The 24,113-nt window shown below is 47.4% G+C and overlaps 1 protein-coding gene across 3 annotated transcripts in view; it reads right to left on the reverse strand.

Moving 5' to 3' along the window:
- LOC140209663 (A disintegrin and metalloproteinase with thrombospondin motifs 7) overlaps positions 1-24,113 on the reverse strand; it is a 248,372-nt gene that overhangs the window by 64,975 nt on the left and 159,284 nt on the right. For all 3 annotated transcript variants that reach the window (XM_072278011.1, XM_072278012.1, XM_072278013.1), the window contains one exon: positions 9,845-9,986. In XM_072278011.1, coding sequence (XP_072134112.1) covers positions 9,845-9,986 — 142 coding nt within the window. The remainder of the gene's footprint in view (positions 1-9,844; positions 9,987-24,113) is intronic.

Genomic DNA, 24,113 nt, shown 5'->3' on the forward strand with positions numbered 1-24,113 from the left:
CTGAGCCAATAGACCTGGACTTATTTTCCATCTGGCATAGTTTGCATTTTGTTGTTTGATTGTTTGTGGTTGTTGTATTGCTCTATTTACGCTCTATTCTTGGTTGGTGCGGCTGTAACGAAACCCAATTTCCCTCGGGATTAATAAAGTATATCTATCTATCTATTTGCATCAGTGACCAACACAGTCTGACGATGTGCTGGGGGCAGCCCGCAAGTGTTGCCATGCTTCCAGTGCCAACATAACAGCTAAGGATCAACTCTTGCCACTTTATTCGCCAGATACCTTTATATGCATTAGAAATTTGCTATGGTATGTTGGTCAGCGCAAGACATACAGTACAACAAAAAACAACATTCAACAATTATAAAGAGTAAAGAATTACATAAAATAAGTTACAAGTTGTGGGCACGTGGCCAAGTGGTTAAGGCATTGGACTAGCTACCTGAAGGTCATGAGTTCGAGCCCCAGCCGAGGCAACGTGTTGTGTCCTTGAGCAAGGCACTGCGAGGACACTGGTGCCAAGCTGTATGGGTCCTAATGCCCTTCCCTTGGACAACATTGGTGTCGTGGAGAGGGGAGACATGCAGCATGGGCAACTGCTGGTCTTCCATACAACCTTGCCCAGGCCTGCGCCCTGGAGAGTGAAGACTTTCCAGGCGCAGTTCCATGGTCTCGCAAGACTAACGGATGCCTTAAACTTAAGTTACAAGTTAAAGTGTGGATATGGAATAAAATGCCAATTAATACATAAGTAGTAGCACATATTTACAAAGTAAACTCACAGTAAATACGGCAGGAATCCCAGGCACCCGGAGGATCTCACGCAGTCACAGGGAGAATGTACAAACTTCTTACAGAGGGCAGAGGGAATTGAACCCCAATCGCTGCACTGCAAAGCGATTTTATTCATTGCTATGCCACCGTGCTGCCCTACCCGACCAAAAGCCCGCAAGTTTGAAGGTGCGATGCAAGGAGGAAGTGTGCGAGTGAGGCAGAGGGAAAACCAGAGTTTAGCATCCAGTCCGTGAGCAGTGTTGGAAGAAACGAGATTCAGCGATGATCAGGAGCCAGGCCTAGGAGAAGTACAGAGATCTCTGAGCGTTTTATGTTTGGGCAGAGGTTAAAGAGCGAGAGAGAGCAAGAGAGGGAGAGGGAGGGAGGGAGGGAGGGATGGGGAGAGGGGGGAAGGGGGGAGAGAGAGAAGGGGAGGGAGAGAGAGAAGGGGAGAGAGAGAGAGAAGGGGAGAGAGAGAGAGAAGGGGAGAGAGAGAGAAGGGGAGAGAGAGAGAAGGGGAGAGAGAGAGAGAAGGGGAGAGAGAGAGAGAAGGGGAGAGAGAGAGAGAAGGGGAGAGAGAGAGAGAAGGGGAGAGAGAGAGAGAAGGGGAGAGAGAGAGAGAGGGGAGAGAGAGGGGGAGAGAGAGGGGGAGAGAGAGGGGGGGAGAGAGGGGGAGAGAGAGGGGGAGAGAGAAGGGGAGAGAGAGGGGGGAGAGAGAGGGGGGAGAGAGAGGGGGGAGAGAGAGAGGGGAGAGAGGGGGGAGAGAGAGAGGGGAGAGAGAGGGGGGGAGAGAGAGGGGGGGGAGAGAGAGAGATAGATAGATAGATCAGTTTAAAGTTAAATCATTTGTAGATTCCAGTGATGGGTGAATGTAACATCAGGAGTTAGGAATAGGCAGCTATGCTCAGATTTATAAATGTCATGATCTGGGAAATAGTAGTCAGTGAATATCTTGTTCAATGCTGCAGTTTGAACTGAGAGTCCCCCTTTCCGGAATAACATGTACAGGAACTATTACTGCCGGATGATGAGTGGCTGGCTGAAAGACTCACAGAGGAACTTTCTCAGCTGATAGCCAGGCATGCCAAGAAATGCAGCCTCATAAACTCCAGTCTACCTCCCGTTGACAGGTCCACTGTGGCTCTCAGGGGTTGTCCTCTGCTGCCTGCCCACAGTAACTCTCTATCACATCATTTAAACAACGGCCAATTCTCAACTGTACATAATGTGCTGTCCACACTAACCCCATCTGCAATCCTCACCCTCACACACACACACAGACAGAAACTCATGCACATACACACACACCCTCACACATACACACAGAAACACAGGCACAGACACACACTCACCACACTCTCACACACAGAAACACATGCATACACATACACAAAATATACAAACTCATGCACATAAACACATATGCATGCACACAGACAGAAACACATGCACATACACACACATGCAAAATATACAAGCATACGCACACAAACACAAATACATGCAACAAAATATACCAACCCACGCACACATAAACACATACGCAAAGACACATGCACACACTCACACACAAATCCATGCATGCACACCTACAAACACACACTAACCCGCGTGCACTCTCTCTCAATGACACACACACATTCAGTTATTACTGAGCCTCCAACTCAGGCTGACAACTTTCAATTTGGGCCAGAACTAGACCTCTGGAACCTAGAATTCTCTCTCCCAATGTTCCCATGAATTGTAACTTTGGCTGCGATCCCACATTCCCATGAAAGGATCAACTCCGGACTTCAGTGTTTGAGACAACAGGTCACAGTTGTGTTCTGCACAGTTCTGTGGAAACTTAAGGTGGATACTGGTCTGGATCGGATAATGCCTGCGGAAGGTCATCCACATAACTGGCTTGTTTCCGATACAAGCAACAAGACTGGGATAATCTCATGGACAGAGAATTGCAAAGGGCTGATGGGTAATTACTGGAAGAGTTCAAAGTTCAAAGTACATTTATTATCAAAATATGCACGTCACCATATACAACCCTGAGGTACATTTACTTGAGGATGCTCAAAGAAATACAAGAGAATCAATGAAAAACTGCACAGACTGACAAACAACAAATAAGCTAGTGACAAATTGTGCAAATAAATACAGTAGATAGAGAAAAAGAAAGGAAAAAAAACAAAGAAGGAAGGAAAGAATGAAGGAAGGAAAGAATGAAAGAAAGAACTGGGAACAACAGTTGTAGAGTCCTTGAAAGTGAATCTGTAGGTTGTGGAATCAGTTCAGAGTTGAGGTGAGTGAAGTTATCCACACTGGTTTAGCAGTCTGATGGTTGAGGGGTAATAACTGTTCCTGAACCTGGTGGTGTGGGACCTGATGGTTGAGGAGTAATAACTGTACCTGAACCTGGTGGTGTGGGACCTGATGGTCGAGGGGTAATAACTGTTCTTGAACCTGGTGGTGTGGGACCTGATGGTTGAGGAGTAATAACTGTTCCTGAACCTGGTGGTGTGGGACCTGATGGTTGAGGGGTAATAACTGTTTCTGAACCGGTGGTGTGGGACCTGATGGTTGTGGGGTAATAACTGTTCCCGAACCTGGTGGTGTGGGAGCTGATGGTTGAAGGGTAATAACTGTTCCTGAACCTGGTGGTGTGGGACCTGATGGTTGAGGGGTAATAACTGTTCCTGAACCTGGTGGTGTGGGTCCTGATGGTTGAGAGGTAATAACTGTTCCTGAACCTGGTGGTGTGAGACCTGATGGTTTGAGGGGTAATAACTGTTCCTGAACCTGGTGCTGTGGGACCATGAGGCCACTGGTAGTGCAGCTGAAGTGGAATAAAATACCTGCTGCTCTAAAATCTCTTTCAGAGCTCATTCTAAAGTGCTCCACAATAAAATAAATACGTTTGAGATGTAGTTATATTTGGGTTTGTAGGTTACTCCAGGCAAATCTATTCATTCTTTCCATGATAACCATTCTACTCTTTAAAGCATCAGTCCTTTACCTCTTACTAATCACAACCTAGCTTATATCTCCCAACCTCCCCCACCTGATCTCACCTATCTCCTGCCAGCTGGTAATCCACCCCTCTCTCAACCTTCTTATTCTGCCCTTTGCCCTTCCAGTCCAAATCAACAGTCTCCGCCTACAGCGTCGACAGTTTATTCATTTCCGTAGGTGCTGCTTGACCTGTTGAGTTCCTCCAGCATTTTGTGTGTGTGTGTCGCTCAAGATTTCCAGTATCTGCAGTCTCTTGTGTTTCAGCTTTAAAGCCATCTGTATTCAAAATTATCTATTCTCTTTAATTCAAACCTTTTATAGAAAATCAATCCAATCATCTCAGGAGAGGCAGCAGGGAAAAGCTGAACACGGTTTTTTTCTAACATTAGTCCTGGGAATTAAGATATTGAAGCAATAAATGACAGTGAACTTGAAATATAGTTTTCTGCTCCAGTGAGGTTGGATCAGAATATCTTCCCCAGTGGACATTCCAATTGCACCAAATAATCACTGTTCAGGCAGTGTAACACAATCGTTGGCTGCAGGTCCTGTCCAGTCTATCAGTGTTTAACACCAACATCCCCTCAGTATTAATCAACATGGTGCTTGTGTTTTGACCGGTTTCTTTTTCCCTCTTGCTCGTGCTGCTGGAGGAAGGTGCCTGTGTTCAACCAGTCTCTCTCTCTCCCCCCTCGCTCAATGCTGCTGGAGTCTTGGGTTGTGGGCAAGGTTTGACTGACACATTTGTGGACTGGACTCTGTATTTCACGTTGTGTGTGTTTCTGATTACTCCTTTTCTTAAACTGCTACTTTGCGCGATTTTGATCATAGCGGATAGGTCCTGAGGCCCTCAGTCAATGAACGACACAGTGCTAGATCGAATTTAACTGAACATTTCTAAACTGTTTCCACAACCTTGTGGTTTGGTGTTCCATATTCTGTGTTTTTCGCTTGTTTTTTGCCATTTGTGCGATTTGTTCTTTTTTAAATGAGTTCGGTCTTTCGATTTTTTCCTTGAATGGGTTCCATGGTGTTTCTTTGTTTCATGGCTGTCTGTGGGAAGACGAATCTCAAGGTTGTATACTCTATACATACTTTGAATCAAAACCTGGGCCTCTGTACCTCTCGCTATAATTGCATCCTCGGCTTCCTCACCGGGAGACCACAGACAGTACATAGCAGAAATAACATCTCCTCCTTGTTGACATTCAACACCGCAACACTGCTTAGCCCACTGCTCTACTCTGTCTACACCTAGAATTGTGTGGCTAGGCACAGCTCAAACATCGATGATACAATTGTAAGCAGCAGAATCTCAGATGGTGACGAGGAGGCATACAGGCGTGAGATAGATCAGCTGGTTGGGTGGTGTCACAATAAGAACCCCACACTCAATGCCAGTAAGACCAAAGAATTGATTGTGGATGTCACAAAGGGGAAGCTGAGGGAACACACACCAGTCTTCATCAAGAGCGCCGAATGGAAAGGGTGAGCAGATTCAAGTTCCTGGGTGTCAATATCTCTGAGAATCTACCCTGAGCCTAACATATCGAGGCAGTTACAAAGAAGGCATGACAGTGGTTTTATTTCATTAAGAGTTTGAGGAGACTTGGTAAATCACCAAAAACACTTTCACGTTTGTACAGATGAACCATGAAGGGCATTCTAACTGGCTGCATCACCATCTGGTATGGAGGGGCCAATGCACAGGACCGGAAAAAGTTGCAGTAAGTTGCAAACTCAGCTAGCTCCATCACGGGCACCAGCCTCAAGGACATTTTCAAAAGGAGATGCCTCAAGAAGGCAGCATCTGTCACTGAGGTGCCTCACCATCCAGGGCGTGCCCTCTTCTCATTGCTACCATCAGCGAGGAGGTGCAGGAGTCTGAGGACCCACACTCAACCTTTTAGAAACAGCTTCTTCCCCTCTGCCATCAGGTTTCTGAACCCATGAACAGTACCTCACTTTTTGCTCTCTTTGTGCATTACTTTTTGCTGCTATTGTAACTTCTGGTCATTTTTAACATATTGCACTGTACTGCTGCTGCAAAACACGAAGCACGTCAGTAATAACAAGCCTGATTCTCTTTACTCCTCTAACCCAGAGTCTTGCCTATTCTTTCATGAGCCAGTGATCACAACAGTAAAACATCTTAAGTTTTATTAGAGTAGAAATGCAGCTTAATCAAACCTCATGGAATGAGGAAAAACTATCCAATCCCATTTTAATTCTTGCTGGTTTGGGAGTGGGGTGGGGGCAGGGGGGGGATGGGATTGGGGTATTAAGATACCCCTCCCCAGATGTGGGCCAGTGTTGGTTCACCTTTGTAAGACAGTTGAATTACTTGTGAATGGGGGAATTAAATTTCTTCAGCACACTCTCTCTTGGGACTGCAGCCTGAAGCTAGTTTTTGCATTGTATTAAGTAAAGGTTTTGTCTTGCGGAGAAGGGGGTGATGGAGAGTGCCCAGAAGACCATTCACAGCCACAATAAATGAGCAGCATCTCCCTTGGACCCTGAGTTTTTCAGATCCTTGTCTAAATAAAGACTCAGTGGGATCAAATTTGAAATCAGAATCAGGTATATTATCACTGGCATGTGTCATGAAATTTGTTAACTTAGCACCAGCAGTTCAATGTAATACATAATATAGGAGGAAAAAATAAATAAATCAATTACAGTATATGTATATTAATAGATAAAATATGCAAAAACAGAATATATATAAAAAAAGTGAGGTAGTGTTCACAGATCAATGCCCATTTAGGAATCGGGTGGCAGAGGGGAAGAAGCTGTTCCTGAATCACTGAGTGTGTGCCTTCAGGCTTCTGTACCTCCTCCCTGATGGTAACAGTGAGAAAAGGGTATGCCTTGGGTGCTGGAGGTCCTTAATAATGGAAGCTGCCTTTCTGAGACACCGTTCCTTGACGATATCCTGGGTACTTTGTAGGCTAGTACCCAAGATGGAGCCAACTAAACTTACGACCCTCTGCAGCTTCTTTCAGTCCTGTGCAGTAGACCCCCACCCCACACCAGACAGTGATGCAAGCCTGTCAGAATGCTCTAAGGCATAATTTTATTAGAGTTACAGTGTGGAACAGGCTGAATGAGCTGCACCCTGGCTAGTTAACCCTAGCCTAATCCCAGGCCAATTTACAATGACCAATTAACCTACCAACCGGTATGTCTTTGGAAACCGGTGCACCCGGAGGAAACCCACGCAGTCACGGGGAGAACGTACCAACTTCTTACAGGTGACACTGGAATTGAACTCTGAAACACCTCGCACTGTAATAACGTCGAGCCAGCTGCTACAGTACCATGGCACTCATTCGCGAAAGTGATCCAGAAACCAAAGCTGGAGAAGGAACCAGTAACACTGTTGGTCCATCTCAAAACAACGCACTGGGGAGGTGAGCAACTATTCATACCATTTCCCCTTGTTGGCCTCATGTCACAATGTGGGATTTCTACTGCATTACATACAGCCTGCCGCCTTATTCAAAGAAAGCAACAAAAAGCAGATCTTGGCAGCAAGGAATGTCACTTCATGGAATTAAAATTCTGACGAAAATTCAAAATTCTGTTGAAAATTCAAGGGAAAGGTTCCTGGAAAGTTGAAGGAGCAAGTAAGAGGAAAATTAAAAGGTCTTGTTATATGCAGGGTGTTTGGTGGCCCTGGGCCTGTATTTACTGGAATTCAGTAGAATGAGGGGTGACCTCATTAAAACCTATCGAAAGCTGAAAGGCCTTAGTAGAGTGGATGTGGAGATGATGTTCCTTATGGTGAGATTGTCTAAGATCAGAGGACACAGCCTCAGAATACAGGGACATCTTTCAGAACGGAGATGGGGAGGAATTTCTTTAGACAGGAAGTGGTGAATCTGTGGAACTCTTTGCCACATGTGGCCGTGGAAGCCAAGTCTTTATGTATATTTAAGGCAGAGGTTGATAGATTCTTGATTGGTCAGGGCATGAAGGGATACGGGGAGAAGGCAGGAGATTGGGACTGACAGTAAAATTGGATCAGCCATAATGAAATGGCGGGGCAGACTCGAGGGGCCACATGGAGAAAAAAATGGAGGCCACACGGAAGGAAAGGGTTAGATTGATCCTGGAGTAGATTAAAAGGTTGGCACATCATAGTCTGAAGGGCCAGTACTGTGCTGTACTGTTCTATGTTCTGTGTTCTGACTGGATTCTGCTATGCCCATCTCTAATGCCTTTTGTATTGATTGAATTGGTATTGGCATATGAGCAGTATGTCTTGCACACTGTTCATGCAGATCAAATTGTTTGAGTGAGAAAAAGATAAAAGAACAATGCAGAATAAGGTATAAACATTGCTGTTGCTGAAAGAGTGGAGAGCAGGTAAACAAAAGACATTCAATACCACACGAGGTGGATTGTGAGGCCAAGATTCCTTAACGTACAAATGTTCAAGGGTTTGGTAGCAGTTGGGTATTCAATCAATTAATTCTGACTCAGCCTACAAACCCCACATCCCCTGAATGAAGAAAACAGATACCACAATGGCGTTTGTGATCCTTCTGGTCACAAAACTGACATTGCGTTCCCAATGTTAGAACCTGTGTTGCTTCCTCTGGAGCCTTGGAACCTGAGGAGAGAGCTGACGGAAGTTTATAAAATATTGAGAGGCAGACTTAGGATAGATGGCCAAGATCTTCAGCCCAGGGCAGAAATGTCAAATACCCCAGGGAACAACTTTGAGGTGAGAGGGGAATGTTTAAAGTGGGAATGCAGGGCAAATTTTTTCAGAGAGGATCTACCAAAATCAATATCAGGTTTGATAGCACTGTCTTATGTCGTGAAATTTGTTGTTTTGTGGTAGCAATACAGTGCAATACATAATAATAGACACTATAAATTTACATACATGTTAAATTACATAAGTAGTGCAAAAAGAGAAGAAAAAGCAGTGAGATAGTGTTCATGGGTTCAACGTCCATTCAAAAATCAGATGGCTTAGGGGAAGAAACTGTTCCTGAATCGTTGAGTGTGTGTCTCCAGACTCCTGTTTCTCCTCCCTGATGGTAGCAATGAGAAGAGAGCACGTCCTGGGTGGTGGGGGTGCCTAATGATGGACGCTGCCTTTTTGAGGCATCGCTCTTTGAAGATGTCCTGGATGCTGGGGAGGCGAGTGCCCGTGATGGAGCTGGCTGAGGAGTGGGTTCCTGGAGTAGAGGTGGAAGCAGGTACGATCGAGGCATTCAAGGGCCTTTTAAGCAGATGTACCAATGTGCAGGGAATGGAAGGATATGGACCATGTGCAGTCAGAGGGGATTGGTTATGGTCAGCATAGACACTGTGAGCCGAAGGGACTATTATGTGCTGTACTGTTCTGTTTTCTGTGCTCTTGTCGTGATGACACTCAGAGAGTACCTCACCACTAGCAATGCATTTGGATCAAAAGTAAATTCCTTTTGTTTCCTTGACCAAGAGATTGAGGGATTTACGCCAATTTACTTTAGGAAGTGTTTGCGCACTTTGCTCTGGGAAGCATTATGCAAGATTACTTTGGGAAATCCTCCAAGGGGACCACAACCTTGTTGTGGTTTGGAGGCTTGTTGCCTCAATGACCTGCAGAGATATGCTGGCTCTGGCTCTTGGTAGGGTCACGCTTGCCAAACAGGTCAAAGGGTAGAGGCCAGACTAAGAGTGGTCCACCAGTCCTCCATTCAGTTCAGGGCTAACAACCCTGACTGATAAAACAAAATTGTTACAGAAACAGCAGTGAAGAATCCTTCTACATCTGAGTGTGACAGTATTCCTGAGTCTCCACCCAGGACTTGCATGACTGACAGCAGTGAAAACCGAGAGGAAGCTACTCACATGATGAAAGAAGCTCTGAACACCCACAAAGATGGAGGACCTTCATTGCTGCACTAAATGTCAGCGGCTTCACAGACACTAAGTAAAGTAACTACTTTGGGAATGTATGCCTGATCTGCTCTGGGAACTGCTGGCACGGTTTGCTTTGGGAAATGCTGGCAGAGTTTGCTTTGGGAAGCGTTTGCACACTTCGCTTTGAGACACTCACCACCGCCGCATGTTGCAGAACATTCTGTCCACAGGCCGTAACGCCAGAAAAACTCTGGTGCTGGGATCTCATTCTCATGATCTAGGTCCCGCCGGACGGTGTATTCGAAGCGTACGCCAGGATTCGTCTCCTGAAACAGCAGCTGTCAAGGCAAGTAAAAGTCACCTGTTGATGATCCCAACCACAGACTCCGTGCGTTTAGACCTACACATCTTCCCCAAGCTACGAACGCCTGACCTGTATGCAGACTGTGTATATGAGTGCTTGGGAGACCAGATAGATGGGGATAGATTTGCTGGCTGTCTTGGGGCTAAGGCACCTTCTGCCGGTTTGGAACATTATCTACAACCTGATTTCTGACTTGCAAAGTGTCCATTTTACAGTTCGCAGGAACAGAACTCTGTTGTAACTTGGTGAAGTTGACAAGGACCCCCACCATCCAGGCCCTGCTCTCTTCTCACTGCTACCACTGTGCAGGTCAGGAACAGTTATTACCCTCCAACCATCAGGCTCCTGAACCGGTGTGGATAACCTCTCTCACCCTGACTCTGAGCTTCGAATCACACCCCCATCCCCACCAACATCAATGTGGTTCAAACCACTGAGTTTCTCCCGCAGTTTGCTGGCAGCTTGTTTCAACGGGGGGGGGGGGGCAGAGAGAATCTGCGTGTGTATTGCGTGCATGTGTGTGTGTGTGTGTGTGTGTATGTAAGAGAGAGGGAGAGTATGCGTGAGTGTCTGAATATGAGGGGGGAAGAGGGAGAGAGGGGAGGCAGGAGGAGGGAGGAGAGAGATGCGTGGAAGGGAGGGGGAGAAAGGGGAGGGGGAGAGGGGCAATGGGGATGAGGGAGGGGCGAGGGGGTATGGGAGGGGGAGGGAGAGGGAGTGTGTGTGTGTGTGTGTGTGTGTGTGTGTGTGTGTGTGATGGTCAGTTCATTCCTGGGGTGTTGGTGGGGGGGGGGGGGAATGAGGATGAGCTCCAAGGGAGGTGACACGCTATCTAAACCACTCAGTTTACAATATTCTTGAACAAAAACTGCTTGCCCTTTCTTCTCTGAGGACATGAGAGAGTGTCTCAGTTACTCATGGAATGACTTAACCACAGACTTCAGATACACGGTGAAATTCACGTGTTAGGAGGGGGTCCCGCGTGATCAGCAGCTGAACCAGAGCTCATGCACAATGAGCAATGTGATCCCACTGGGATGGAATTTCTCTCTCTCTCTGTTCTTTGTCCTGGATTTCTGACAGTTTTGTACAGACTATCCCAGACTCCCAGTGGAAGCAACACCAGAAAGGGTTTTGGTTGTTGAGAAAGTGTGCTGGAAAATCACAGCATCATGTGCTAAATCTCCTTTCACCCTAACCTGAACTGTCTCATCAAGCCAGCTCTCAGATTATCCTACATTACCTCCCACCCTGACAGCAGTGTTGTTTTAAAGTTCTCAGCTTTAGATGCCAAGACACAGAAGAAGAATGTAGAACAGCCACAAAGTTGTGCTGCTGCGTTCACTAGCAACTTTGATGTGTGTTGCACAAAGTTGTGCCGATATTTTAACCTACTCCAAGATCAATCTAACCCTGCCCTCCACATCCATGTGCCTATCTGAGTCTCTTAAATGTCCCTAATGTACCTGCCTCTGCCACCACCCCTAGGAGCGCAATCTAAGCACTCACCACCAATCTCTGTGTAAAAACTTACTTCTGATATCCCCTCATACTTTCCTCTTTATGTCCTCTCGTATCGTAAATAATACTTCAATTTCTCCATCAGCCTCTCCTCCATTACAAGGCTTGTTAAAGTTCAGAATCAGGATCAGTTTAACATCACTGACATACAGTATGCTGTGAAATTCGCTGTTTTGTGGCAGCAGTACAGTGTGAGACAGAGAACACAGAAATCTACAGCACATTACAGGCCCTTTAGCCCACAATGTTGTGCCAACAAAGTAACCTACTCTAGAAACAGCCTAGAATTTCCCTGCTGCATAGCCCTCTATTTTTCTAAGCTCCATGCATCTATCTAAGAGGCTCTTAAAGGACCCTATTGTATCAGCCTCCACTGCTGCCGCTGGCAGTACATTCCATGCACCCACCACTCTCTGTGTGAAAAACTTACCCCTGACACCCCCCTTGTACTTACTTCCAAGCACCTTAAAACTGTTCCCCCTCATGTTAGCCATTTCAGCACTGGGAAAACCCTCTGACTATCCACATGATCAATGCCTCTCATCAACCCTCCAAGCCCAACATTTTGTAATTCATAAAGATAAAGAAAGAGTGCAAAAAAGAAAGGAATACTAAGGCAGTGTTCATGGTCCATTCAGATATCTAGTGGCAGAGAGGAACTGGCTGAATCTACAACCTTCTGGAATCTCTAGTGCATTGGAGGCTCCATACCAGTCAGGATGCTCTTTGGTGACGTACCAAATCTCTTCAAATTTACAGAGCATGCCTTCTTTGCTATTGCTTCTCTCAGTGGCCCTGTCCTCACCTCCTGGGTCAGAGGTAAATTATGCCTAATTGCCTCCCTAGGAAGCACCTTAGGGCATTTTCCTTGTGTTAAAGGAGTTATGTAAACACGAGTTGAGAGCAACCTGATAGTTCTGGATGGTATCTGTTCAGTCTGACCTGACTAGCGGATTGTTTACAGTTAAACACCCCTAGTTATGGTTAAGAAGGCATCAAAGAGCCTTCCTGTACGAGGTGAGGCACATGAGTAGAGATGTCACATTTGCAATGAGGCCCTCTGCTAGTCGAGGTCGACCATGGATATTGTATCCTAGCTGTCCACATGATATGCAGGCCAGTACATAAGTCAGGGCAGTACATAGGCCAGTACACAAGCCTGGGTAGTCCAATATGGAGAGCAAGCTGTTGCCCATGCAGCAGGTTCCCCCTCTCCACACAGCTGGTGAATCCAAAGGAACAGCAGGGACCGATCGATACAGTTTGGCACCAGTGGCATCGAAGGGGTTGCCAGTCAAGCTTGAAATTAACCTTTGGAACTTAGGGACTCCAGCTTCGGATTTTTCCTTGGTGTTTACTCCCGAAGCCTTCCCCATGAGAGGGTACAGCCACAAGACTGCGGAGCTTTATGATCAGAGTTTTCCTTCTCCGAAATGAGCTGCCAACCACGGCTGATGACCCCATCTGCCCAAAGTGACTGGTTTTAAGGTGCCAGTAACCCACCTTTGCCCCTTCTCCTGTCAGTACAAATGGTTCTGTTGGTCTTAGTACCTAAGCCACACGTGAAAGCCAGGAGCTGGACTCGGTTATCCCTAAGATCACAAGACAAAGGAGCAGAATAAGGCCATTCAGCCCATTGAGTCTGCTCTGCAAGTGTGGTTAGTGCAATGTCTCTACAGTTCGACTCCCGCCGCTGTCTGTAAGGAGTTTGAACATTCTCCCCGTGAGCACGCGAGTTTCCGCTGGGTGCTCTGGTTTCCTTGCACATCCCGAAATCGTTCAGATAAGGGTTAGGAAGCTGTGGGCATGCTATCTTGCTGCTGAAAGCATGGGGACACTTGTGGGCTGCCCCCAGCACATCCCCAATCCAAGTGAGGTATTTACTGTAGGTTTTGACTGCACATACGTCAAATAAAGCTAATCCCAGATCTTTTCCTTTAGATTCCAGAAAATTTCCATGGACAGAATTCTGACTGGTTGCATCACAAGAGGCTGCAGAGGGTTCAGCTCCATCACAGGCAGAGGGTTCACCCAGCTCCATCACGGGCAGAGTTCAGCTCCATCATGGGCAGAGGGTTCACCCAACTCCATCATGGGCAGAGTTCAGCTCCATCACGGGCAGAGGATTCACTCAGCTCCATCACGGGCAGAGGGTTCACCCAGCTCCATCATGAGCAGAGGGTTCACCCAGCTCCATCACGGGCAGAGGGTTCAGCTCCATCACGGGCAGAGGGTTCACCCAGCTCCATCATGGGCAGAGTTCAGCTCCATCACGGGCAGAGGGTTCACCCAGCTCCATCACGGGCAGAGGGTTCACCCAGCTCCATCACGGGCAGAGGGTTCAGATCCATCATGGGCAGAGGGTTCACCGAGTTCCATCTTGGGCAGAGGATTCACCCAGCTCCATCATGGGCACAGTGTTCACCGAGTTCCATCACGGGCAGAGGGTTCAGCTCCATCACGGGCAGAGGGTTCACCCAGCTCCATCACGGGCAGAGGTTTCACCCAGCTCCATCGTGGGCAGAGGGTTCACCGAGTCCCATCACGGGCAGAGGGTTCACCCAGCTCCATCACAGGCAGAGGGTTCACCCAGCTCCATCACGGGCAGAGTTCAGCTCCATCATGGGCAGAGGGTTCACCCAACTCCATCATGGGCAGAGTTCAGCTCCATCACGGGCAGAGGATTCACTCAGCTCCATCACGGGCAGAGGGTTCACCCAGCTCCATCATGAGCAGAGGGTTCACCCAGCTCCATCACGGGCAGAGGGTTCAGCTCCATCACGGGCAGAGGGTTCACCCAGCTCCATCATGGGCAGAGTTCAGCTCCATCACGGGCAGAGGGTTCACCCAGCTCCATCACGGGCAGAGGGTTCACCCAGCTCCATCACGGGCAGAGGGTTCAGATCCATCATGGGCAGAGGGTTCACCGAGTTCCATCTTGGGCAGAGGATTCACCCAGCTCCATCATGGGCACAGTGTTCACCGAGTTCCATCACGGGCAGAGGGTTCAGCTCCATCACGGGCAGAGGGTTCACCCAGCTCCATCACGGGCAGAGGTTTCACCCAGCTCCATCGTGGGCAGAGGGTTCACCGAGTCCCATCACGGGCAGAGGGTTCACCCAGCTCCATCACGGGCAGAGGGTTCACCCAGCTCCATCATGGGCAGAGCGTTCACCCAGCTCCATCATGGGCAGAGCGTTCACCCAGCTCCATCACGGGCAGAGGATTCAGCTCCATCATGGGCAGAGGGTTCACCGAGTTCCATCACGGACAGAGGGTTCACCCAGCTCCATCACGGGCAGAGGGTTCACTGAGTTCCATCACGGGCAGAGGGTTCACCCAGCTCCATCACGGGCACAGTGTTCACCGGGTTCCATCACGGGCAGAGGGTTCAGCTCCATCATGGGCAGAGGGTTCACCCAGCTCCATCACGGGCAGAGGTTTCACCCAGCTCCATCATGGGCAGAGGGTTCACCCAGCTCCATCACGGGCAGAGGTTTCACCCAGCTCCATCATGGGCAGAGGGTTCACCCAGCTCCATCATGGGTAGAGCGTTCACCCAGCTCCATCACGGGCAGAGGGTTCAGCTCCATCATGGGCAGAGCGTTCACCCAGCTCCATCACGGGCAGAGGTTTCACCCAGCTCCATCATGGGCAGAGGGTTCACCCAGCTCCATCATGGGCAGAGGGTTCACCCAGCTCCATCATGGGCAGAGGGTTCACCGAGTTCCATCACGGGCAGAGGGTTCACCCAGCTCCATCACGGGCAGAGGGTTCACTCAGCTCCATCATGGGCAGAGCGTTCACCTAGCTCCATCATGGGCAGAGCGTTCACCGAGTTCCATCACGGGCAGAGGGTTCAGCTCCACCACGGGCAGAGGGTTCACCCAGCTCCATCACGGGCAGAGGTTTCACCCAGCTCCAACATGGGCAGAGGGTTCACCCAGCTCCGTCATGGGCAGAGGGTTCACCCAGCTCTATCATGGGCAGAGGGTTCACCCAGCTCCATCACGGGCAGAGGGTTCACCCAGCTCCATCACGGGCAGAGGGTTCACCCAGCTCCATCATGGGCAGAGCGTTCACCCAGCTCCATCATGGGCAGAGCATTCACCCAGCTCCATCATGGGCAGAGGGTTCAGCTCCATCATGGGCAGAGGGTTCACCGAGTTCCATCACGGGCAGAGGGTTCACCCAGCTCCATCATGGGCAGAGCGTTCACCCAGCTCCATCATGGGCAGAGCATTCACCCAGCTCCATCATGGGCAGAGGGTTCAGCTCCATCATGGGCAGAGGGTTCACCGAGTTCCATCACGGGCAGAGGGTTCACCCAGCTCCATCACGGGCAGAGGTTTCACCCAGCTCCATCACGGGCAGAGGTTTCACCCAGCTCCATCATGGGCATCCATCACTAAGGACTCTTACCAACTGGCACATGCCCTCTTCCCAACTGGCACATGCCCTCTTCCCATTACTACCACCAGAGAGGAGGTACAAAAGTCCAAAGACCCTCATTCAACATTTCAGGAACAGCTTCTTCCCCTTAGCCATCGGATTTCTGAATGGTCCATGCGCACTACCTCACTATTTTGCTCTGTTTTTGCACGATTTATTCCTTTATTTTTGTCATTTATTGTATTTTTATGTCTTCTACTGTACTGCTGTCGCAAATAACAAATTTCACAGCAAATGACAGTGATATGGAATATCAATGACAAGAATATAAAAGCAAGGATGTAATGTTGAGGCTTTCTAAGGCACTGGTGAGGCCTCACTTGGAGTATTGCTAGCAGTTTTAGGCCCCTTTTCTAAGGAAGGATGTCCTGACATTGGAGAGGGTTCAAAGGAGGTTCACAAAGATGATTCTGGGATTGAAGTGTTTGTCAGACGAGCAGTGTTCGATGGCTCTGGGCCTCTACTCACTGGAATTCAGAAGAATTACGGGGCGGTGGGGGGGGGATCTCATTGAAACCTATCCAATGTTGAAAGGTCTGGACAGGGTGGATGTTTCCTGTGGTGGGAGAATCTTGGACCAGAGAGCACAGCCTCAGAACAGAGGACATCCCTTTAGAACAGAGGTGGGGAGGAATTTCTTTAGCCAGAGACTGGTGAATCTGTGGAATTTGTTGCCACAGGCAGCTGTGGAGGCCAAGTCATTGGGTGTATTTAAGGCAGAGGTTAATAGATTCTTGATTGGTCAGGGCACAAAGGGATACAGGGAGGTGGCAGGAGATTGGGGCTGATAGTGAAAATGGATCCACCATGATGAAATGACGGAGCAGACTCGATGGGCCAAATGGCCTAATTCTGCTCCTATCTCTTATGATAATAAACCTGATTCGGACTTCCTATAATGTCTGTAACTTACTGGCCCGCTGCATAAATCCACTGGCCAAAGATGAAAAGGCTCTGATTTAGAGAACCAGATCCATAGAGATACAGCACGGCAACAGGCCCTTCGGCCCAACAAGTCCACACTGACCATAAATTACCGATTTGCATTAATTCAATTCATCCCATTTTTTTTTATTTCTTTGCTTTTCTGAGACCAGATTCTTCCTTTTACTTGGTAGGGACAGAAGGCAATCTCCTCTCTGCAGATGGACACTCAGATGCTGATGTGTGTGTTTGGGTATACTTTAGGAGAGAGGTCGCTGTGTTATTGTGTTGTGGGAGCAGGGGTGGAGAGTGGAACCAGAGTTTCATACACCGAGAGTGAGTTAGGACGGCAGCCAGGGAACTGGAACTAACCCCGTTGTTTATTCAACGGGGAGGCCTTGGGCTGAAACACAAAAATCTGTTTTCAGATAGTACACTGGACAACTTTACAGAACAGATAGTTTTCAGATAGCACACTGGACAACTTTACAAACGTCGGTGGGAACAAACAGACCAATAATAACTCATTTACAGAAAAATACAATAACACAAAGAAGCCAGGAATGTGTATGTGCAAATTTCTGTCGTGTGCCCAGGTACCCATGTGTGTGTGTACATGCTTGTGCGCACACGTGCGTGTGTGTGTGTGTGTGTGTGTGTCCGTGTGTGTACGTATAACTGTGGCAGCACAGTAGTGTAGTGGTTAGCGCAACACTTTACAGCCTCTGCATTCAATTCCCACTGCTGCCTGTGACTACACGAGTTTCCTCCGGGTGCTCCGGTTTCCTCCTACAGTCCAAAGATGTACAGGTTAAGGTTCGTGAGTTGTGGGCATGTTATGATGGTGACAGAAGGAAGACAACATTTGCGGGCTGCCCCCAGCACCTCCTCAGACTGTTTTGGTTGTTGACGCAAGCAACACACTTCACTGTATCTTTCGATGTTTTGATGTACACGTGACAAATAAAGCTAATCTTCTTGATCTAAACGTCGTTTCTTAATCTAAGCTGTCTGCATGTGCTTCACTGACTCTTAGCAAGATCTGAAACACATATGCTGCTCCTCTTTCCCACTTGTGACCCCACTTAACATGAGCTGATCTCTACACTAACTCTCACAACTACTAAAGTGCTCGGGTACCCTCTGATATGCAGGGCGTGAGTTCAGAAGCAGAGGCCATTCATCCCAGGCATCACAGGCATCTTCCAGTTAATGTGATCAATATACATCACACACTACTTATCACAGGAGATCTCAGAGTTCAAAGCAAAGTTGTTATCAAAGTGCATAGACATTACTATATACTAACTTGAGATTAATTTTCTTGCAGGAATTTACAGAAAAAGAAAAATTGAATTTTATGAAAAACTATATATAGACAGAAAATGTGCAAAAGAAAACCAACTTCAAATAAAAATGATATCGAGAATATAAGTGAGTCTGTAGGTTTTGGAATTAGTTCAGAGTAGTTACTGGTGAGTGAAGTTATCCACACTGGTTCAGGAGTCTAATGGTTGTAGGGTAATAACTGTTCCTGAACCTATTAATTAACAATGGACTACGAAACTACACCAATGATCTTCAGATCTTGCGGAGTTAAATGCGGAGCCGTTAAGCGCAGCGCCTTTAATGGTCAATGCCGAGGCTGCAAACACAGCAGGAGAGGCAGAATTCAAACCAGGCTGAGGGACAGAGAGATGAGGCCTTATCTACCCAGTACCTTTTGGTGAATGTTCAGTCGCTGGAAAATAAGATTGACCATCTCAGGGCAAAGCTGCCGCATCAGAGTCAGATGAAGCACATTCTAATTGCTTGTTGGATTGAAACTTGGTCAACAGCAAAAATGCCGGATGAAGTTATCTGACTGGACTTTCAGAATGGATCAAACTGCAAACTCCAGTAAGGAAAAATGTGGTGGCTTGTGCTTGTTAGACAGTTCTCATTGGCGTACGGATGTTGGGGTTATGTCAACTTCGTTCACCTGACTTAGAACAACTATCAATTAAATGTAGACCATTCCGTTTGCATCGGGAATTCTCATCCATGACCCTGACCGTAGCTTACATAGCATCAGCGGCGGATTATAAGCAAGCGCTCACGAAACTGCACAATGTCGTCTACAAAAAAGAAATGGACCATCCCAACGCATTTCAAATTATAGTCAGTGACTTTAACCAGGCCTGTTGAAGAAAACCCTGCCCAATTATCATCAGTGCATAACCTGTTGCACCAGAGGTCCCAACACACTGGACCACTGCTACACTTCGATAAGGAATGCCTATCGTTCCTTCTCAAGACCGAGTTTTGGCAAGTACTCCTGCTACCTGCATACGACAGAGACTAAACAGCAAGGATCCAGATATCAAGACAACCAAGAGGTGTTTGCATAAGGCTGAGGAACTGGATTGCCTGGAGTCAGTAGACTGGGCCGTGTTCAAGAACTCATCGAGGACCTGAATGACTACACCAGATTTTATTGGAACAGCTGTGGATGAGTGTGTCCCCACGAAATCATTCAGGATTTACCCCAATCAGAAGCCCTGGATAAACCATGAAATCTGGAATTTGCTGAAAGCCAGGTCAGAGGCATTCAAGTCTGGAGATCAGGAATGCTACAAGAGGTGAAGGTATGATCTCTGGAAATCCATCTCAAGAGCAAAGTGGAGATTCCAGACTAGACTGTGATCAACGAAGGATGCCCAACAGCTGCGGTAGAGTTTGAATGTCATAAAGCTAAATCATGTGACAGAGGGGATGGCAGAGCTTTGCTTCCAGATGAGCTCAATGCCTTCTATGCTCACCTTGACCACCAGAAGAGGGAGGAACTATCACACAGCCCCATGTCTCCTGATGATCCTTTGGTCTCCGTATCTGAAGGTGACGTGCGGGCTGCCTTCAATAGAGTGAATCCAAGGAAAGCATCTGGTCCGGGCGGAGTACCTAGCCGAGTACTGACGACCTGTGCTGACTAACTGGCTGGTCTATTCACAGATATCTTCAACCTCTTGCTCTGGCAGTGTGTGGTACCCACCTGTTTCAAGCAGGCTTCAATGGTAGCAGTGCCCAAGAAGACCATGACTGTTGCCCAGTTGTACTTCCATCCACAGTGATGAAGTGTTTTGAGAGGCTGGTGTTGAAGCATATTAGCTCCTGTCTGAGTGGTGACTTGGATCTGCTCCAATTTGCCTACTGAGGCAACAGATCTATAGCAGATGCCATCTCATTGGCTCTTCACACAACTCTGGAACATCTGGACAGCAAAGATGCATACATCAGAATGCTCTTTATCGATTACAGCTTCAATACCTCCTTGTGCAATTGGATCCTAGATTTCCTCACTTGCAGGCCCCAGTCAGTTTGAATTGGTAAAAACATCTCCTCCACGATCTCCATCAGCACAGGAGCACCACAGGGAAGTGTGCTTAGCCCCCTGCTTGACTCGCTTTACAACTATGTCTGTTCGGCTAGGTACAGCTTCAGCACCATATTCAAGTTTGCTGATGAAATCACTGTTGTGGGCCGTATCAAAGCTGGTGATGAGTCAGCATGCAGGAGTGAGATTGAAAACTTGGCTGACTGGTGTAATAATAGGAACTTCTCACTTAATGTCAATAAGACCAAGGAACTGATTGTAGACTTCAGGAGAGGGAAACCAGAAGTCCATGTGCCAGTAATCATTGGAGGATCAGAGATGGAGAGGGTCAGTAACTTTAAATTCCTGGGTGTCACTATCTCAGAGGACCTGTCCTGGACGCATCATGTAAATGTAATTGCAAAGAAAGCACAACAGCACCTCGACTTCCTCAGGAGTCTGCAGAGATTCGACATGTCATCAAAAACCTTGGCAAACTTCTATAGATCTGAGGTGGGAAGTGTGCTGACTGGCTGCATCACGGCCTGATAAGGGAACACCAATGCCTTTGAGTGGAAAATCCTACAAAAGATAGTGGATTCAGCCCGGTATGTTACGGGTAAAACCCTCCCCACCATTGAGCACATCTATGTGAAACATTGCTGTAGAAAAGCAGCATCCATCATCAAAGATCCTCACCACCCAGGCCATTTCTCGCTGTTGCCATCAGGCAGAAGGTACAGCAGCCTCAGGATTCGCACCACCAGGTTCGGGAACAGTTACTACCCTCAACCATCACGCCCTTGAACAAAAGGGGATAACTACACTCATTCATTTCTGGTGTTTCCTCAACCGATGGTCTCACTTTAAGGACTCTTCACCTTGTTATTCCATGCTCTCGTTATTTATTGCTATTTATTGATATTTACATTTGCATGGTTGGCTGTTCATTGATCCTGTTTACAGTTACTGTTCTATAGATTTGCTCAGTACGTAAGAAAAAGAATGTCAGGGTTGTATGTGTATTCCAATATTGAATTTTATTTTGAACTTTGGTGGTACGGGAACTAAAGCCTCTGTAACTCCAGTCGGATGGTAGTAGTGAGAATACAGCACAGCCTGGATGAAGGATGCTGCTTTCTTGTGGCAGCGCTCTGTGTCGATGTGCTCAATGGTAGGGAGGGCTTTGCTGTAACGGACTGGGCTGTATCCACCACCTCCTGTCTGCGTCAATGTCTGGTATGCGGCGGGGTGGGGGAGAACTGCACAGGATTGAAGTAAACTGCAGAAAGTTGTAAACTTAGTCAGCTCCATCATGGGCACTAGCCTCCACAGTATCCAGGACATCTTCCAGGGCGACGTCTCAAAAAGGCATCACCAAAGGGATCCCCATCACCCAGGTCACGCCGCCTTCTCATTGCTAACATCGGGAAGGAGGTACAGAAGCCTGAAGTACACACTCAGTGATTCAGGAACAGCTTCTTCCCCTCTGCCGCCCGATTTCTGAATGGACATTGAACCCATGACACTAGCTCACTACTTCTTTATTTCTCTTTTTACACTATTTATTTAGTTTAATTATATACTTACTGTAGTTCAGTTTTCTTTCCTCTATTATTATGTATCGCATTGTACTATTAACAAATTTCACGACATATGCTGGTGATATTGATTCTGAATCCGTGGATGTTCTGTTCCTGGGAATTGATTTTTCCATAACACTCGATGATACAGCTGTTCAGGATATTCCCCACTGTGCACCTATAGAAGGAGATCACCACTGTTCCACTACAGCTACATGGATCTACCACTACATATGGCTTCAACAGCTGTGCAGGTTCCACCTACAGCAGGCTCTGGGAATTCACTCATTTCTGACTTTTCTAGGCCAATACCACAAAAATGCTGCTGTTGCAATAACAAGAGTACTGAAAGATCAAAGCAGCTCCATTCTTGTCATTTTTTAATCAAACACCAAATTTAACAGTTCAATATCCAGCAATCAAACACCGCAGATGCTGGAAACCTGAAACAAAACCTCAAATGTGCTAGAGATGCTCTGCAGGTCAGTCAGCAGCTGTGGAGAAACCAACAGATGACCTTTCCTCAGTTTTGTTGCTTTGCGATTTTGGTAACCCCTTTCACCTCCTTGACCAGAGCTCCATATTACTTATACAGGGATACAGGAAGTAGCTAATATGTGGCCACTGATTGTATGTTTGTGGTCTTCTGCTGCTGTAGCCCATCCACTTCAAGGTTCAATGTGTTGTGCATTCAGAGATGCTCTTCTGCACACCACTGTTGTAACGTGTGGTTATTTGAGTTATTGTCACCTTGAACCAGTCTGGCATTCTCCTCTGACCTCACTCATTAACAAGGTGCTTCCGCCCACAGAACAGCCACCCAGTGGATTTTTTTTTGTTTTCTCACACCATTCTTTGTAAACTCTAGAGACTGTTGTGCACGAAATTCCCAGGAGGTCAGCAGTTTCTGAGATACTCAAACCATCCCATCTGGCACCAACAATCATTCCTCAGCCAAAGTCACTGAGATCACATTTCTTCCCCCATTCTGATGTTTGTTCTGAATAGCAACTGAACCTCTTGACCATGTCTGCATGCTTTTATGCATTGAGTTACTGCCACATGATTGGCTGATTAGCTATTTGCATTAATGAGCAGGTATACAGGTATACTTAATCAAGTGGGTACTGAGGGAACCAGGTTTGTATCGAGTATCCCAACTAATCTTCTGACTAGGTATGCTACAACTAGTTAAATAATTTAATATAACTAATGGATTCAGCAACTTTATTCTCGGTAGCCAGCATTTCTTCTAAATTGTATCTCCCCACTAATCTCCCTCCCGGCACTTATCCCTGCAAATGGCAGAAGTGTTACACCTGCCCATTCACCCCCTCCCTTATTTCCATTCAAGGCCCCAAACAGTCCTTACAGGTGAGACAACACTTCATCTGTGAATCTGCTGGGATTGTCGTTGTGTCCAGTGCTCCTGACGCAGCCTCCTCTACATCGGTGAGACCCGTCGTAACCTGGGGGACCGCTTTATCGCGCACCTCTGCTCCATCCGCCAGAAACAAAGAACCTCCTACTAGCCAAACTTTTTAATTTTGATTCCCATTCCTGTTCCGACATTTCAGACCGTGGCCTCCTCTTGTACCACAATGAGGCCACCCTCAGGGTGGAGGAGAAACACCTTACATTCCATCTGGGTAGCCTCCAACCTGATGGCACAAACATCAATTTCTCCTTCTGGTAAAAAAAAATCCCCACCTCTCTCCTCCTATGGTCCACGCTGGCCTCTTCTCATCTTCTGATCACCTCTCCCTGGGTCCCCTCCTCCTTCCCTTTCTCCTATGGTCCACTCTCCTCTCCTATCAGATTCTTTCCTCTCCAGCCCTTGACCTTTCCAACCCACCTAGCTTCACCTATCACCTTCCAACTAGCCTCCTTCCCCTCTTCCCAACTTGTCATTCTGGCATCTTCCCCCTTCCTTTCCAGTCCTGAAGAAGGGTCTGAGCATGAAACGTCGACTGTTTATTCATTTCCGTAGACGCTGCCTGAACCGCTGAGTTCCTCCAGCATTTTGTGTGCGTTACTTGCGATTGTTTTGTTTGTTTCAGACAATTAGGGTAGCATAGTGTTTAGCACAAAACTTTACAGCACCAGCAATCCGGGATCAGTTCCTGGCGCTGTCTGTCAGGAGTTCGTACATTCTCCCCGTGACTGTGTGGGGTTTCCTCCCAGAGTCCAAAGGCGTTCCGGTTGGTAGGTTAACTGGTCATTGTAAATTGTCCAGGGACTAGGCGAGGGTTAAATCAGGGATTGCAGG

This window comes from Mobula birostris, chromosome 14 (assembly GCF_030028105.1).
Source record: "Mobula birostris isolate sMobBir1 chromosome 14, sMobBir1.hap1, whole genome shotgun sequence".
Classification (NCBI taxonomy): Eukaryota; Metazoa; Chordata; class Chondrichthyes; order Myliobatiformes; family Myliobatidae; genus Mobula; species Mobula birostris.